This window comes from Pipistrellus kuhlii, unplaced genomic scaffold (assembly GCF_014108245.1).
Source record: "Pipistrellus kuhlii isolate mPipKuh1 unplaced genomic scaffold, mPipKuh1.p scaffold_m20_p_2, whole genome shotgun sequence".
In the NCBI taxonomy this organism is placed as follows: Eukaryota; Metazoa; Chordata; class Mammalia; order Chiroptera; family Vespertilionidae; genus Pipistrellus; species Pipistrellus kuhlii.
In genome coordinates this window covers 172,436,901-172,452,426 of record NW_023425515.1, presented here as the reverse complement: position 1 = coordinate 172,452,426, position 15,526 = coordinate 172,436,901, and the positions used below count along the sequence as shown (strand labels likewise).

Genomic DNA, 15,526 nt, shown 5'->3' with positions numbered 1-15,526 from the left:
AAGAATAATTGATTGGCTGCCTTCTGTACCCCCCCTACTGGGGATCAAGCCCGCAACCCAAATATGTGCCTTGACCTGGAATTGAACAATGACCTCCTGGTTCATAGGTCAATGTTCAACCACTGAGCCACACTTGGCCGGGTGGACCACATAATTCTTTGTTGTGGGTGGGCTGTCCTGTGCACTGTGAAATCTTTAATAGGATTTTTGGATTCTACCTACAAGATTCCGGTAGCACTTCCCCCTGATAACAACCAAAAATGTCTTCAGACAGTGCCAGATATATCCTAGGGACAGAATTGCCCCAAATAAGAATCACTAGTCTGGAGGTTTCCAAGTACAAGCTGAGAGTATGATGTCGTTATTAATAAAATACAAACTATATAGTAATTATAGTACTGTGTCCAGATCAAGAGATGAGTCACACAGTATTCAGTGCTAGTTGACTTACGCTTGTGAGATTATGCTCAATTATGAATTTTAAGAGGAATTTGGAAACTGGAATTCATACAATCAAAGGTGACCAAGCTGATGATAAGCATGGGGAAAATGTCTTAAGAGGGATCTTTAAATAAATGGAGGTGTTTAACTTGTACAGGTGAAAATGAAAAGAAGTCCATGATCTTTAAATATCTGATGGGTTGTCCTTCGAAAGGGAGGTTTAACTTGCTATTGTTCAGGAAGGCAAAACTGGAAAGAGTGGGCAACTGCAGGAAGGCAGATTTTGGCTCTATACAAGTAAAAGCTTTCTAACAATCAGAGCTGGCCAACACATCTATTAGGCTGAGCCGTGAAACACTGCTCTCCTCATTCTGGGAGTGGTCAAGCAGAGACCAGATAAACTGATGTCAGAGATGCTATAGAGATTACTGCAGGGGGGTTAAGGAGGAGGACAAGATGGTCTCTCTAAGGCTCCTTCCAGCTCTGAGATCCTAAAGCTACCAAAGGAAAAGCCGTTTGTCATGAATAATAAAATGCCCCATTCCACGACCTTCATTACAAGAAAACAGAAACTATTTTGCCAAACAATTTACCTTATGTCTATTTGGTAGACATTTGGTAACATTTTACATTTAGTCCCTGCACTGCAACTACCAGTGATCTATTTTTTCTAATTGACCTTCAATTAGTTCTTACCTAATGTATATCACTACCTTTAAACTACATCTTTTATTCTAATAATCATCATCTGTACAATGTTTTACAGTTTCCAAAACATTGTAACATGCATTACTTTACTCACACTAGCTAAATAAAAGCATGAAAACTTATTTTAGATAACCTGCTCTCGTTTAGTGTCTCTTGCCTAAATTTTTTATGAAAAAAAACTAGCCTTGCCGGGACTGGTTTGACTCAATGGATAGAGCGTCGGCTTGGGGACTGAAGGGTCCCGGGTTCGATTCCGGTCAAGGGCATGTACCTTGGTTGCGGGCATATCCCCAGTAGGGGGTGTGCAAGAGGCAGCTGATCGATGACTCTCTCTCATCGATGTTTCTAACTCTCTCTCTCTCCCTTCCTCTCTGTATAAAATCAATAAAATATATTTAAAAAAAAAGAAAAAAGAAAAAAAGCTAGCCTCTATTATTCATTAAACATTCACTAAAAAAGCATATTCCAGCAAATACTCAAAAATCATTTATATATAACCCAGAGGTAAGCCAGATCTAGTCATCCACCATCAGCAATATAAATGTACTTCAGTGAAATTTCTATTTTAATTTATGATTTGGGGAGAAATATGAGAAACATTATAATTTCGTTTTCCCAAATTTCAACGTAGCCTTACAAGCCAAAAGTTCCAGTCACAACAAAACGTGAAACATGAATTATTGACAAGAAAGCCAATGCCGGTCCTGAAAGCACAGACACCTTTACTTCCCGCTAAAATTGCCACCGAGAGCTGTGTAAGGACTTTCCCCAAAGCCAAACTGAACCCTCATTCACCACTTTACTTACTTCTTTCCGTTTTGTTTCTGGACATTCCGACTGCAGAGTGAGGGTTGCACCTTCGATATTTCTTGGCATGGGCGTGGACCCAGGGTTTATTGTTAAATGAATCTGATCTGGTGAGATAATGTGTTGCACGTAACCCTGGGACATTGCTTCATGATCTATCAGATGAAAGCCCTCTTCACCCCCTACAAGAAAAGGCAAGGGTTCTCCACACTGTCCATCATCATCTTCATCGTCCAAAGTGCCAGGGTCCTGCTCAATGAGAACAGTTGTCCTATCATAGACAGTTCCAGATGAGGAAGGCACCAGTCCGTTTTTATCCACAAACCTGAGCATCCTGTCATCAGGGGTCAGCTCATCTTCCTCGGCCTCAAAGTAGATGATGTTGTTATCTGGACTGTGTTCCCCCATGGTTCAATTGTGCTTCAGCCCAGTTGTGAGAAATGGAAAGGTAATGACTTGTCTGCAACAGAACAAAGCCAGGGTTAGAGCCACGCACCACAGCACCGCGGGACTCCTCAGCAACCACAGGGCTGTCCTCCTCTCATTTCAAGACCAGGTTGAAGTGAAAGAAAAGTCATTTTCCCTGGGAATAATATTTTAAGTGTTGCTTTGAAACCATCAAGTCGTTTTCACAAGACCTTCCAAATGTGCTTTACTGCCAAACAATGTGAAGCTTGGTCAAAATACCTCAAGGGGGTTAAGGAGCAAACTGATTCAAGTCTGAGTTGCTATAAATCTTAAAAGTAACGTTTTACGTTTCACTCAAATATAACGCCACATCAGACCAGGAGGCAGTGCAGTCTATGGTGGAAGGTGCAGAGTTTTGGAGGCAGGGTCACGTACCTACAATTTCCATCTTTGCCACTTACTACTTGGGGAACTTTTCTGTGCCTCGTTTTCTTATGTAGAAGGTGAGACTGGTAATTTCTGTCCTCTCAAAGTTATGTGAGGTAAAAGAGAGAATGTACATGAAAGCAATAGAAAAGGCAACAAGTGTGAATTCCTTCCTTCCTTCCTTCCTTCCTTCCTTCCTGGAACAGATGGTTCAGCTTCTGAGTAGAGGGGCTGATCCTTAATCAGACATACCTAATGAAAACAATTTTATCTCCTAAAACAATCTGGTTCCCAGCAGTGTGCTGTCTGCAATGAGGGAAGGAGAACTTATTTTTGTTTCTAGTGTCCCTAGCGCGGTACAGTGACACCAGGGACACCGGGGGTCCAGATGTCCGCTAAATGAATGGAAGACCTGCAGAATCTCTCTCTTGGGAAGATTTGCTCTCTTGGGAAAAATACCAAAGGTGAGGCTTTCCTGTTTTGGAAAGCTGATTTACCTTCAAACACAGAGGTTCTACAAATATGAGTTTGGCAGGCAGAACCGAGAATTGTAAAAACAACCCCATCACGTTTAGTTTTCAGACTCGACTTGCACTTTATTTTTCTCTTCTGCTCTGGATTAGAGAGGGAACCTTTTACGTAGTGGGGCCGCTAGATAGGGATAGTTGCCAGAGACGGGCTGAGGGAAGAACCCGCCCCGACCCCTTGCTCTGGCTTACGCAACCCGGTAGATGCACATTTCGCTGCATCTGTGAGGAGAGAGAAGCGCACGGGGGCCCCACCGGGCTGCCCAGGCACCGTCGGCGGCAAACAGAGATCAACTGTCCGAAACAAACAAGACCAGGAGGTTGGAGGATGGCAAACGAGGAGTACCAACAGCACCCCTGAGAGGAGGCTGGGAAAGAAACCTGCCTGGGAGAGCTCCCAGCCCGGGCTACACGGAAAACCTGAAGACAGGCTGGGGGGCTCCGACCCCGGCGAAGAGGGGCAGGGTCCGGTCTCCATGGAGACAGGGGAGGGGGCTGGATACCCATCCCCATGGAAACAGAGGCGGGGTGGGGTCTCTATGGTGACCGGACTGGGGTCTCTACCGGGAAATGCTTCAGAGGGGAGCCTAAGTCCCGCGCCCCCAGAGAAGTCCCCAGCCCAGGCCGCGTCTAGTTCCGCCTTTTACCTCCGCGGCTCCCGGCAACGGCGGCAGCGACAGCTTCTCCTCTCCCCAGCGGCACCATGATTGCCCCCTCCTTACCGAACGTCACTTCCGCTTCCGCTTCCCGGAGGAAGGAGGTGAGCCGGGTTTCGCCTCTCCCTGGCGCCGCTGATTGGTGTAGGCGGAGCTCGAGCCTCCAATTGGCGAGCGGGAGGGGCGGGGCGCCTGGTGACGTAGCCGGACGGGGAGCGGGTCCCGCGCGGGGAAGAGCCCGCCGTCCGTCGGGGCGTCTCTCCCGCGGCACCTGACGCTGGGGTAGAGGGTTGAGCCCCTACACTAATCCAGAGCAGCTTCCGTCCAGCTTGTGCTGCCGTCTTCGCCATGGCAGCCACCACCGCCACAGAAAGGACCACAGTTACGTATCCGAATTCCGGCCGGGACCCGCCGGGGGAGCCGGGAAGGCTGTGGCACTCCCGCCATTTCTCTCCTTGGCCCCAGCTTCTCTTAATCACCCAGCAAAGTTAATAAACATAAGCCGGAGGGTCCGAGAAAGAAAGGTTGAACCTAAAGGGCGGACTAGGGAGTATCCCACGCCCAGCCGGAGCACGACGCCGCCCCTTCCCCCCCGTGATTGCCCTCTCGGAAGCGCAGGTCGCTCACTCCGGCCCAGCGGTCTAACTTTTTCCCAGGCTGAGGACTGTGAGCTCTCATCCGGATTCGCGCCGGCGCCAGCCAGCGCCACCTACTGGCCATCCCCTTTCTTGACCGGTTCACATTGTCATGCTCCTGGCTGATACCTTCTAGTAAATCCCATTTTACACTGGCAAGTAGTGGTGTTTCAGGGCCCAAGAAGCAATTTTGATTATGACGTCATTATGCTCTAGTAGTGTTTTCTAAATCCCTGGGAGATCTAGCTGTTAGAACATCCCAGCAGCCAACAGCTGTTTTCCCCCCTAAGCTACTTGTATGGAATATTCAAAGTGCAACAACTCCCAGAGACTAGAGCAGCCTGTACCATCTCTTGCTTGAAAAATGTGACTAGTGACTGTACCCACCAGATGCCCCGCAAATATCTCTTTGGCCCCTGACCAGCTGCCCAATGCTTAAGCTGCAGAAAACTGCCATCGATTAAGAAATAAAAACAGCTGAAACCGGTTTGGCTCAGTGGATGGAGCATCGGCCTGTGGACTGAAGGGTCTCGGGTTCGATTCCAGTCAAGGGCATGTACATTGGTTGCGGGCACATCCCCAGTGGGGGGTGTGCAGGAGGCAGCTGGTCGATGTTTCTGGCTCTCTATCCCTCTCCCTTCCTCTCTGTAGAATATCAATAAAATATATTTAAAAGAAAGAATTACAAACACAAACAACCACTGTTAAAAATACATTTATCATTAAAATATATTACACATATGAGAGAGGGGATGCATTGAATACAGTATGGAGAATTTGCTGGCCCAGAAAGTCCCACTTGTTTAACCAGAACACCAATTTCTTCCGTATTTTCATTTTCAAGCCACTGTATTGACCTCAGTGGCTGAGTGGCCAGCCCCAGAGTTGTTGCACCACATCTGTGCAGGAAAAGGAATAGGTTTTGCATCTGCATTTACACATGTCCTCAGAGTGCTAGAAGCATCTGGGGTGGCTATAGCCTATTTACCCTGCATTCTTGTCCAAATCGACTTATTCTCCTTTCAGTTCCAAAGTGTGCTCAAATATTTGATCATGAGGAGCTCACCCCAGGCGACAGGGAAGGCACTGACTATGCCCTGGAGACAAGCTGAGTGAGCACAAGTACAGGTATTAAACATTGGGGGAAAAAAAGAAAAGAAAAGAAAGAGAGAGAGAGAGGGAGGGAGGGAGGGAGGGAGGGAGGAAAGAAAGAAGAAGGAAGGAAGAAGGAAGAAGGAAGGAAGGAAGGAAGGAAGGAAGGAAGGAAGGAAGGAAGGAAAAGGAAGGAAAGGAAGGAAGGAAAGGAAGGAAAGAAGGACGGAAAGAAGGAAGGAGGAAGGAAAGGAAGAAAGGAAAGAAGAGAAGGAAGGAAGGAAAGAAAAGGAAAGAGGAAGGAAAGGAAGGAAGGAAGGAAGGAAGAAAGAAAGAAAGAAAAGAAAAGAAAGAAAGAAAGAAAAGAAAGAAAAGAAGAAGAAGAAAGAAAGAAAGAAAGAAAAGAAAAAGAAAGAAAAGAAGAAAGAAAGAAAAAAGAAAAAAGAGCCCTGACTGGTTGGGCATTGTCCTGTGCACCAAAAGGTTTCTGGTTCCATCTCTGGCACATGCCTGGGTTGGGGGCTCAATCCCTAGGGGGTGGGGGTGGGGGGTGGGGAAATCAGGCAGAAGGCAGCCTATCAATGTTTCTCTCCCTCTCCGTCTCTCTAAAAAATCAATTTTTACAAATCTTTAAAAAAATAATCTATGTGTTAAATTAACTAAAGTTGAACATTGAATGTCAGTTTTATTGTGGTGGATTTCTCTCATGTCCTCACAACTCGCAGCAGCACTAAGTGTATAGCCATGGTGGGAGAAATGGCCTGGGCTCAGGAACTGGCAGCTGCCACTCTCGTTTCCAAGTGGCCTCACATCCTCCTGAGGCCGCTCTCGAACGGAAACAGGTGAGACTGGTAACTGGATGCTTCAGATAAAACAGGAGAAGAGACAGAGGCTCAGGGGGAGTTGCAGAGGAACTGGTGAATAAATTCTTGAGCCTTCTTCTCTGCCATTTCAAGCTTCTGTTGACCAGCTGGGTTTCGAAGCAGTAAGCTGCCAAATATGCTAGCTGCATGAAAAAACACAGAAAACAAATGATTCAGCAAAAGAAGGTACTAATTTTTTGTGTGTGTTATGAGTTGGAAAGGGCCCCCAAAAGCAAATTTTCTCCTTTAAGACCTATTTGAGGGTAAACTTTGCCCAGAGCTTGAGATTTTATTAGTGGACTTGGGACCTTCTACAACCACATTTCTTATAACGAGTCTCTCAGTTTGCAGAGATGCTTTCCAGACTCTTGGCTACTTACCTAGAATATTCTCATCCAAATGATTTTTTTCTGAATTTTTCAGCAACTCTCGCAAAAATGCCAGCAAGTAGTGGAAGACATTTTTGTGGAATGTGGGGAGAGTAGAAATGACCTGAAAGAGGCAGAATTGGGATTTGCCTTTTTATTCATTCAATTAAATAAGGGTCTGCTATATTCCAGGAATTGAGTACCTGATCCAAGTACATGAATAAGACTGTGCACAGAAAACCTTGACTACTTACCATTTGGCACAAGTACCAAAAAAACAGCACAGATGAAAAGAGAGAGAAGCACAAATCGAGTATTACATGGACTTAGAGGTCAAACTTCTATGTGCTCTCCAAAGACTTAAGGAAATACAATAGAAGACACAGGTTTTGAATATAAGACAAGACTGGACTTGCAGAGGTAAGGACTTGGGTAATTAGGACAAAAGTATAAAAAAGGACAAGAGAAGGAAAGCAGTGCGATAAGGAGAGAGAGCACTTTGTGAGAAGTCATTGTTGGCAGGAGCATAACTGAACAGGTGCTAAGCTGGAAGGAGTCAGGCTAGAATTCAATAAGTACTCCATCCACCTGCACATGACAATCGGTTAGGAAGCTTGTACAAAGTAGATTCCAAAAGAGATTATGATTCAGTGAATGTGGGTTGAGGCTCTAGGATCTGTATTATTAGGTTTTCTAGATGATTCTGTTATATATGTGAGCAACTAGAGTAGATCACAGAAAGTATTAAATCTTTAGAAAAATCATTCATTGGCAATAGAAAGCCAAGTATGGTCTTTGGCCAACAGTAACACGATGAGAGCTTTAAAACACAACCTAATGGCAGAATACAAAACAAATGAGCAAAGGGAGAGCCTGAATGCAGGGCCTTGCACCAAGGAAAGTGGAAGGAGAACGGGAGAGAAAAGATGGGTGACAGATCAAGTGGAGTGGGCATGTGGGAGGTGAGAAGTGGAGGAGTCAGAAATGACTCAGGTTTCTGGGTTGAGTCACTACAATTAAGTGTGATGCCATTAAAAGAAAAAGGGGAGGAGAGGAAAAACAGGTTTGGGGAGGAAAGATACAGGTGAGTTTCTAAGATATTGCATGGGAGGGGCTGTGACTGCTATTCCCTCAGGCCCCAGAGGGCCTGGGGCTGCAGCATGTGTATGCTGGTGCCCAGTGCTTACCCTCACCTGTTTACTGGCTGTGTAGTTTCCAGAACACTCCAAGCAGTTATGGTAGGCGCTGTAGCAGATGACGGGCTCTGGCAGGCTCTCCAGGAAAAGCAGCAAGGCTTCGGCTACAGAGTGGTTGCTAAGGGCTTTTGGCCCATCGTTAAGGAACAGGTGATGCTGCTGCCCGTGGTTAGGAAAAGGCCCAGGACCGAGCACATGCCGAAGTGCTACCTGCCTGCTAGCATGAAGGAGCCACGCTGGGTGTCAGCTTAGTTGGGCTCTTCTTAGTTCCTACTATATTGGTTGCTTAACGTTGTAAAGACTTCTCTATGCAAACTTTCAGTAAGAAAAACATATTCGCTGAGGGCACAATATCTGATTTTGAGCTTTAACCCTTTGCACTCCGAACTATTCTGGACATTGGCTACCAGCTACTTGACGCTACTTTGCGGTGGACACGTGCATTGAATTAACTCAATTCCCCACAATCACTAATAAACTGCAATGTCCCCCCTGAGAGGGGACATCTGAGTGATATGCTAGAATTCCGATGTCCCCTGAGAGGGGACAGCGGAGTGCAAAGGGTTAAAATGCTATTTCCTTTTTCTCACCTCTCTTATACATACACAGACATAAAGGATACAGAGGGTATCAAGGTTATCAATCATTCCAGCATCCAAACAGTCCCTGATTTGCTCAAATTCCAACCTTCGGCCTGGCTGTTGAAACAGATCCTCCTGCAAAAGGGAAGAGTGTCACAAAGCAATTATATTCTCAGAAAATCAGCAATGAATTCCTGACCTAGAAATACATATAATTTCCAGCAGAGAACAAAAAGAAGCATGTAGTGCGGCCTCTGAGTCACCCTGATAGACAACCTGATTTAGGCTGGTGTGGCCAATTAATTCACCTTGGAGGCTTTCCCAGGCAGGCTCCCACAACAGGTCTTCAGAGTGAGTGATAAGACAACTTTTGTAAAACTATGGGTAGGGCTGTGATATACAACAGGAAGATCCAACATAAGGGAAACTTAAAAGCAGCTATGTTTCCTTTATGTTACAGAGGGACTAACCAGAAAAAGAAAATTATGAAGAAATTATGTCCTTTATAAGATGAAGAAAATTAAAATGTAGTTCAGTGCTTTATGAAAACAAGATTATGGCAACAAAGGTATTTCCAGTAGTCCCAGGGGACTTTACATTCCTTTGTTGTATAAAATGTCAATGCCATCTAACTGTGTTGATAATAACCATATTACATGTATTGTTCAAAAGTTACACTTCTCTATAGAGAAGTTAGAAGAGCATGGTATGTAAGAAAGTGACTTCTCTCCAGCTGGCGTGGCTCAGTTGATTGTGCATCCACCTGTGAACCAGGAGGTCACGGTTCGATTTCTAGTCAGGGCTTATGCCAGGGCTGCAGGCTTGATTCCTGATGGGGAGAGTTCAAGGGGAGCTAATCAATGATTCTCTCCCTTTATTGATGTTTCTATTTCTCTCTCTGAAATCAATAATATATTGTTTTTAAAGGGGAAAAAAAAAGAAAGAATGTGACTTCTCTAGCCAGATTCCTTGGGTTCAGATCCCAATCCTGCCCATTAATCAGCTTTGGGACCTTCACCAAGTTATTTACCTTTCTGAGAACTGAATGAGGCAATCCTATAAAACACTTAGAACATTTGGTACATTGTAACACTCAATGTGAAAGAAAAAACGTGAAAAGAGAATATCATAAGAATATATGTTGCTCGGTCTCCCTGCGACCTATATAAATGAGTCAGTGAGACTGGCTAATCTGATCTCAATGACATTGCCTAAGTCACTGTAGAAATCAGGCCTCCTGACTCACATAACCTGGGAATTCCTCCTGCCTCTGTCTGGTTGTCACAAGTTAGCACATCCCCTTCTCAGAAGCTGGGAGAGTTCCTGAAAAGGATACCTGGCTAAGCGCCTGAGAGCGCTCCAGGTGGCTTTCTACATGGGCGCCCCAGGCCAGGGGAGGGAACAGGCAGTCCTGTGCAAGCCTGCTTCCCTTGGGGGTAACCAAGTAACATCATGATCCCCCAAGGGTGTGAAACAAGAACCTATTTATCCGACATTCACTCCCTGAGGGAAGAACAGCTTTCCACAGGTTCTCGGGATTAAAAGCTGCTTACACCAAACACTGGGGCTGATGCTCTTTCTCAGGGCAGCCCGGCCTCCATCAGGGCTGACTGTGGAAGCACCCACCTCCCGGGCAGCATTTCGGTGCAGGAAGTCAACCATCATCCAGAGCTCTTTGGGGATTTCCATGGGGTTCTCCAGCTGGCTGCCATCATCTTCAGTCCAGAGTGGCATCAGAGTCTGAAAAAATAAAATAAAAAGACTCAGCAGCCCCACCCAGAGAACTTACTCTATGCTGGCTTAGGAGAACACAGGGTGTGGGGACAGCAAACCCATGGGAGAAAGGGAACATTTCAATGCTCTTAAGCAAGCATTCCACAGTCGGAAATGAAATCAGGTGGCACAAAGTACAAAGGTGATTTTTTAGAATTAGGAATGCATTACAGCAAGAAGTGTCCGTGAATTGTGTAACAATATGCATCAACGGCTTAGGAAAAATCCTGCCGATACCATTTCACTGTCAGAGCTAGAAAGCCACTGTGGTCCAGGTAAAATAGGACACAGACTTGAGAGTCCAAAAACCAGGATGCAAGGTCCAGGTCCAGTGCTAACTTGCCATGTGACCGTGATAAATCAATCTCCTTATGAAGCCTCAGTTTTCATCTGTATAATGGAGAGGATGGTGTTCAAGAGTACCTAGATTTAGGGGACCGGCTTGGCTCAATGGATAGAGCGTCGGCTTGGGAACTGAAGGGTCCTGGGTTCGATTCCGGTCAACAGCATGTACCTTGGTTGCAGGCATATCCCCAGTAGGGGGTGTGCAAGAGGCAGCTGATCGATGACTCTCTCTCATCAATGTTTCTGGCTCTCTATCTCTCTCTGTACAAAATCAATAAAATATATTTAAAAAAAAAAAAAGAGTACCTAGATTTAAAAATGCATAGGTGAAAAAAAATGCATGGGTGGAGAAACAATTATAATAATCTGAACAATAAAGATTAAATTTTTAAAAAATGCATGGGTGGGAGGAGAATATGTATTACTATAAATCTGCTCCACACTAGTTGCCTTGTATAAGAATTGTCTCCATAGGAACCTCTGAGGTCTCAGAAAATTTAGTTTTGGATGATACATGACCAAACAATGATTAAAAATAAGAGAAAAAAAGTAAATAGAAAATAAGATGATGAACATGGGCCAGGGAACCTTCATTATCATCGTATCCATGGCCGAGTTTATCTAACGCACTGTGTATGAAAGACTGAAAAACACGACCACAACGTTTCGTAGCTTTTTCTATCAAGTGGTAGAGTCTCTTTCTGCCCTTGGAATCTGGGCTGGCTTCACAATTTGCCACCATCTGATTGCTACTGCACAGATGAGCCTACACAAGATCAGCGGAAGAGGTAAACTGGAAACAGGAGGAGCAATAATTTGGATAATTTCAACCATTAAGAGTTCAGGGTGGTTTTGTTACACAGCAATACTGTGCATAACTGATACAATAAGCCAGCTCTAGGAAGGCTGAAGAATTCCCAGATCCCTGGGAATAGCCTGTTTGACAGACATGGCTGCTACACAGTACTAGATGTTTCCTTGGCTCATAACTCACCAGCTCTCTCACAGTTTCAAGCGGCAGGTCAGAGATTGGCTCCCTCATGTAGCACAGTGTATGAATGGGAGATCCGAAACAGCTGGGCACGTAGTTCCCAGACACAGACAAAAAGTAATCCTTTCCCCTCTCCAAGTGCAAAACAAGAATGTCCTCAATTTTGTCTTCACCAGAGTTGAGCTTTGTAGCCATGGTCTTACTTACAAATATCTCCAAGTCAATCTCAACGGCCGAATCTGAAGAAAAATTTAAAAAGTAATGTTGGCTGGTGAAAGGTCAAGAGAAAGGGTGCAGAGGGAAAGGATAGAAAAGGAAGAGAGTCAAGCAGGCCTAAGGGTTAAGAAAGGGAAATAAGAGCCAACCAAGTATTTATGTGCTCAGCACTCAGGAGACACACGAACAGAATTGATAGTCCAAGTGGGAATATGAAAACAACAAATAAAAACGTGAATAGGCAACTACTGTGAAATTTAAGTTCTAAGTAGCAAAGCTTAAACCAATTACTAATCACTAAGAAGGCATGGTTCAAAGAGCTTACCCTGAGCAAGGTCAGATAAAGATATCTGATCCAGTAGAAAATATAATGAAACTATCACCCTGTGAATTGTCCACAAAGCAGGCTTAATCCCTCTGCCACATAACACAACATAGAGTGCAAAGGAGAAGTTAGGGGAGAGATTTGCATGGTACATTCCAGAGCCAGATATAATTTTGGGGTTATCACCCCATTATCTTTCCCTACAAGAGCAACTGGGAGTTGATTATGGTGAGGCAGACAATAAAAATGATGCTTTTTGTTTGTGGTTGTGCTCACCCAAGAATATGTTTTTTTTTATGAGAGAGAGAAAGAGAAACATCCATTGGTTGCCCCCCCATACACACAACAACCAGGAAACAAACCCGCAACCTTTTGGTGGATAGGACAACGCTTCAACCAACTGAGCCACTGGCAAAGGTTAAAATGGTTAACAGCCCTGGCTGGTTTGGCTCGGCTTGCGAACTGAATGGTCTCAGGTTTGATTCCAGACAGGGGCACAGGCCTGGGTTGCAGTCTCGATCCCCAGTGTGGGGTGTGCAGGAGGCAGCCAATCAATGATTCTCTCTCATCATTGATGTTTCTATCTCTCCGTTCCTCTCTAAAATCAATAAAATGTTTTTTACAAAATGGTTAACAGCAGCAGCTGCTTCACAGCAATCTTAGGTTTTCTCTTTCTGTGAAATGATGGAACAAATACATGATTGAGAATGCTTCTGAAGCTGAACTCACGCTCCTCACTATTTCATATTTTATATTTTTTATTTTATTTGTAGATGATTCATTCATAGGACTTTTTTTTTTTTTTTTTTTTTTTTTTTGCACACCTCCCACCGGGGATGTGCCCGCAACCAACGTACATGCTCCTGACCGGAATCGAACCTGGGACCTTTCAGTCCGCAGACCAACGCTCTACCACTGAGCCAAACCGGTTTTGGCCATTCATAGGACTTTTTAAAAGTTCAAAAAAACAACAAAACACTCAAACAAAAAGCTTATTACAGAAAAATGAGCAAAGATAGGGGAGAGTGTACCCCAAATCAGTACCAAGGACCTGGAACAGGCCTTACCTGGCAGGAGGAACCCTTTGCTGGGGTTGGCATTCAGCCACGGCTTACAGTAAGACTCTTCATCAGGCTTGTTGATGAATTCAAACTGACAGGGTACTTGTCCATTATGAATTGTAAAGGATTCCACTTGCAATTGCATGTACTTCACATTCTGAAAACAGAACTGGGAACAAGCCCAAAACCCATCAGACCAATGTCCTCTTCTCGGCAACCCGTCCAGACACCCAACTGGGTACTCCTTGCCCTTTCTGGAAAGAAAATGAAGGACCAGCCCTAGCTGGTTTGACTCAGTGGATAGAGAGTTGAACTGAAGGGTCCCAGGTCAATTCTAGTCAAGAACACATGCCAGGGTTATGGGCTCCATCCCCAGTATAGGGGTTGCAGGAGGCAGCCAATCAATGAGTCTCTCACATCACTGGTGTTTCTCTCTCTCCCTTCCTCTAAAAAAAAAAAAGAAAGAAAGAAAGAAAGAAAGAAAAGAAAAAGAAAATAAAGAAGGACCACTTCTTTCAAATCATGTTTCTTCTCTACGTTACCTAGGAGGCCACAGCTACTGCTAAAGACCAATTGTCTGTGTTTAACCCAGAAACCAAAAAACTCAAAGAAAGCATGTTGTTTTATAAATAAATTTCCTGAAGGAACCAACGTATCTTCTACACCCAAACAAACTTAAGACCAAACTTATCTTTCCAAGTGGCTGGACATTTAAGGTATTAAAAGTACTCTCACCATAAATACCCGTTTGACTGACCTCTTGGTATTGTTAATTCTGAATGATCTATGCTGTGGCTCTTTCATGAAAAATCTTTAACCCTAACCTGACTTCTCCCACTGACCACTGCTTTGCTTTTCTTTTTCTTTTTTAAATATATTTTATTGATTTTTTACAAAGAGGAAGGGAGAGGGAGAGAGAGTTAGAAACATCGATGAGAGAGAAACATCAATCAGCTGCCTCCTGCACACCTCCCACTGGGGATGTGCCACAACCAAGGTACACGCTCCTGACCAGAATTGAACCCGGGACCCTTGAGTCTGCAGGCTGATGCCCTATCCACTGAGTCAAACCGGCCAGAGCCCACTGCTTTTCTCTACTGCCTTCCCTACCATTAACTCAAGCATACCCAAGAAATTCAGACTCCATTTGATCTCAAAGCAACACATCAGTAGGAAGACAAACCCAATATAAGAATACACACCAGTTATATTAAAATTTACAAAAACAAAACATATTTTGGATCACCTTTGCCATTATTTAACTCACAGATGGCTCGTGTGTAGGTGAAATCTATGAGCCACAAATGGCTAAAGGCTTCTGGTTTAGATCAGGAGATGAACATGGTATAAATCAACAACCCCTTTCTTCTCAGCTAGCATCAGCAGCCTCACTTTATCCAGAAGCAGCCTATCAAGAAAGACTAGAGTTCAGTAGGCTAACGGTACCTCCTGGGATTCTGAGCCCTCATAGATGAAATTTAAGCTCTATGAATAGAAGATGCTGATATTCTTTCTTGTTTTGTTTTGTTAATCCTCACCCAAGGATATTTTCCCATTGATTTTTAGGCAGTGGAAAGGATTGGGATAGACAGAGAGAAGCATCTCTGTGAAAGAGACACATTGAGCTCTAACCGGTTTGGCTCAGTGGATAGAGCGTCAGCCTGCAGACTCAAAGGTCCCAGGTTCAATTCCAGTCAAGAGCATGTACTTTGGTTGTGGGCACATCCCCAGGAGGGGGTGTGCAGGAGGCAGCTGGTCAATGTTTCTAACTCTCTATCCTTCTCCCTTCCTCTCTGTAAAAAAAAAAAAAAAAAAAAAAAAAAATCAATAAAATATATTTTAAAAAGAAAGAGATACATTGATTGGTTTCAAGGTCTGAGGCACATTCCCTTGACCAGAATCATATTTGGGACCCTTCAACCTGGGCCCAGCCTTCAGTTTGTAGGCCAACACTATCCATGGAGCCTAACCATCCAGGGCTGATGCTGATTTTCTTCTTCTTTTTATAATATATATCTTTTCATTGATTTCAGAGAGGGAGGGAGAGGGAGAAAGATATAGAAATCTCAATGATGAGAGAGAATCATTGATCGGCTGCCTCCTGCAC

General features: G+C 44.4%; 2 protein-coding genes across 11 annotated transcripts in view; both read right to left on the bottom strand.

Moving 5' to 3' along the window:
- MTF1 (metal regulatory transcription factor 1) overlaps window positions 1-4,589 on the bottom strand; it is a 44,147-nt gene extending 39,558 nt beyond the window's left edge. For 3 of the 5 annotated variants that reach the window (XM_036445501.2, XM_045584837.1, XM_045584838.1), the window contains exons 1-2: window positions 3,965-4,588; window positions 1,957-2,416 (exon numbers count right to left, since the gene is read on the bottom strand). In XM_036445501.2, the coding sequence (XP_036301394.1) occupies window positions 1,957-2,364 (408 nt within the window). In that variant the 5' untranslated portion in view covers window positions 2,365-2,416; window positions 3,965-4,588. Of the gene's footprint in view, window positions 1-1,956; window positions 2,417-3,964 lie in introns of those variants that run through there. The other 2 variants (XM_036445502.2, XM_036445503.1) reach the window with 2 other exon arrangements.
- A 1,621-nt stretch (window positions 4,590-6,210) lies between these two features.
- The window catches only part of INPP5B (inositol polyphosphate-5-phosphatase B), a 54,293-nt gene continuing 44,977 nt past the window's right edge, over window positions 6,211-15,526 (bottom strand). For 4 of the 6 annotated variants that reach the window (XM_045584832.1, XM_045584836.1, XM_036445500.2 and 1 more), the window contains 7 exons: window positions 13,426-13,588; window positions 11,821-12,056; window positions 10,335-10,448; window positions 8,750-8,843; window positions 8,125-8,252; window positions 6,944-7,055; window positions 6,211-6,706 (listed from right to left, as the gene is read on the bottom strand). In XM_045584832.1, the coding sequence (XP_045440788.1) occupies window positions 6,594-6,706; window positions 6,944-7,055; window positions 8,125-8,252; window positions 8,750-8,843; window positions 10,335-10,448; window positions 11,821-12,056; window positions 13,426-13,588 (960 nt within the window). In that variant the 3' untranslated portion in view covers window positions 6,211-6,593. The other 2 variants (XM_045584833.1, XM_045584834.1) reach the window with 2 other exon arrangements.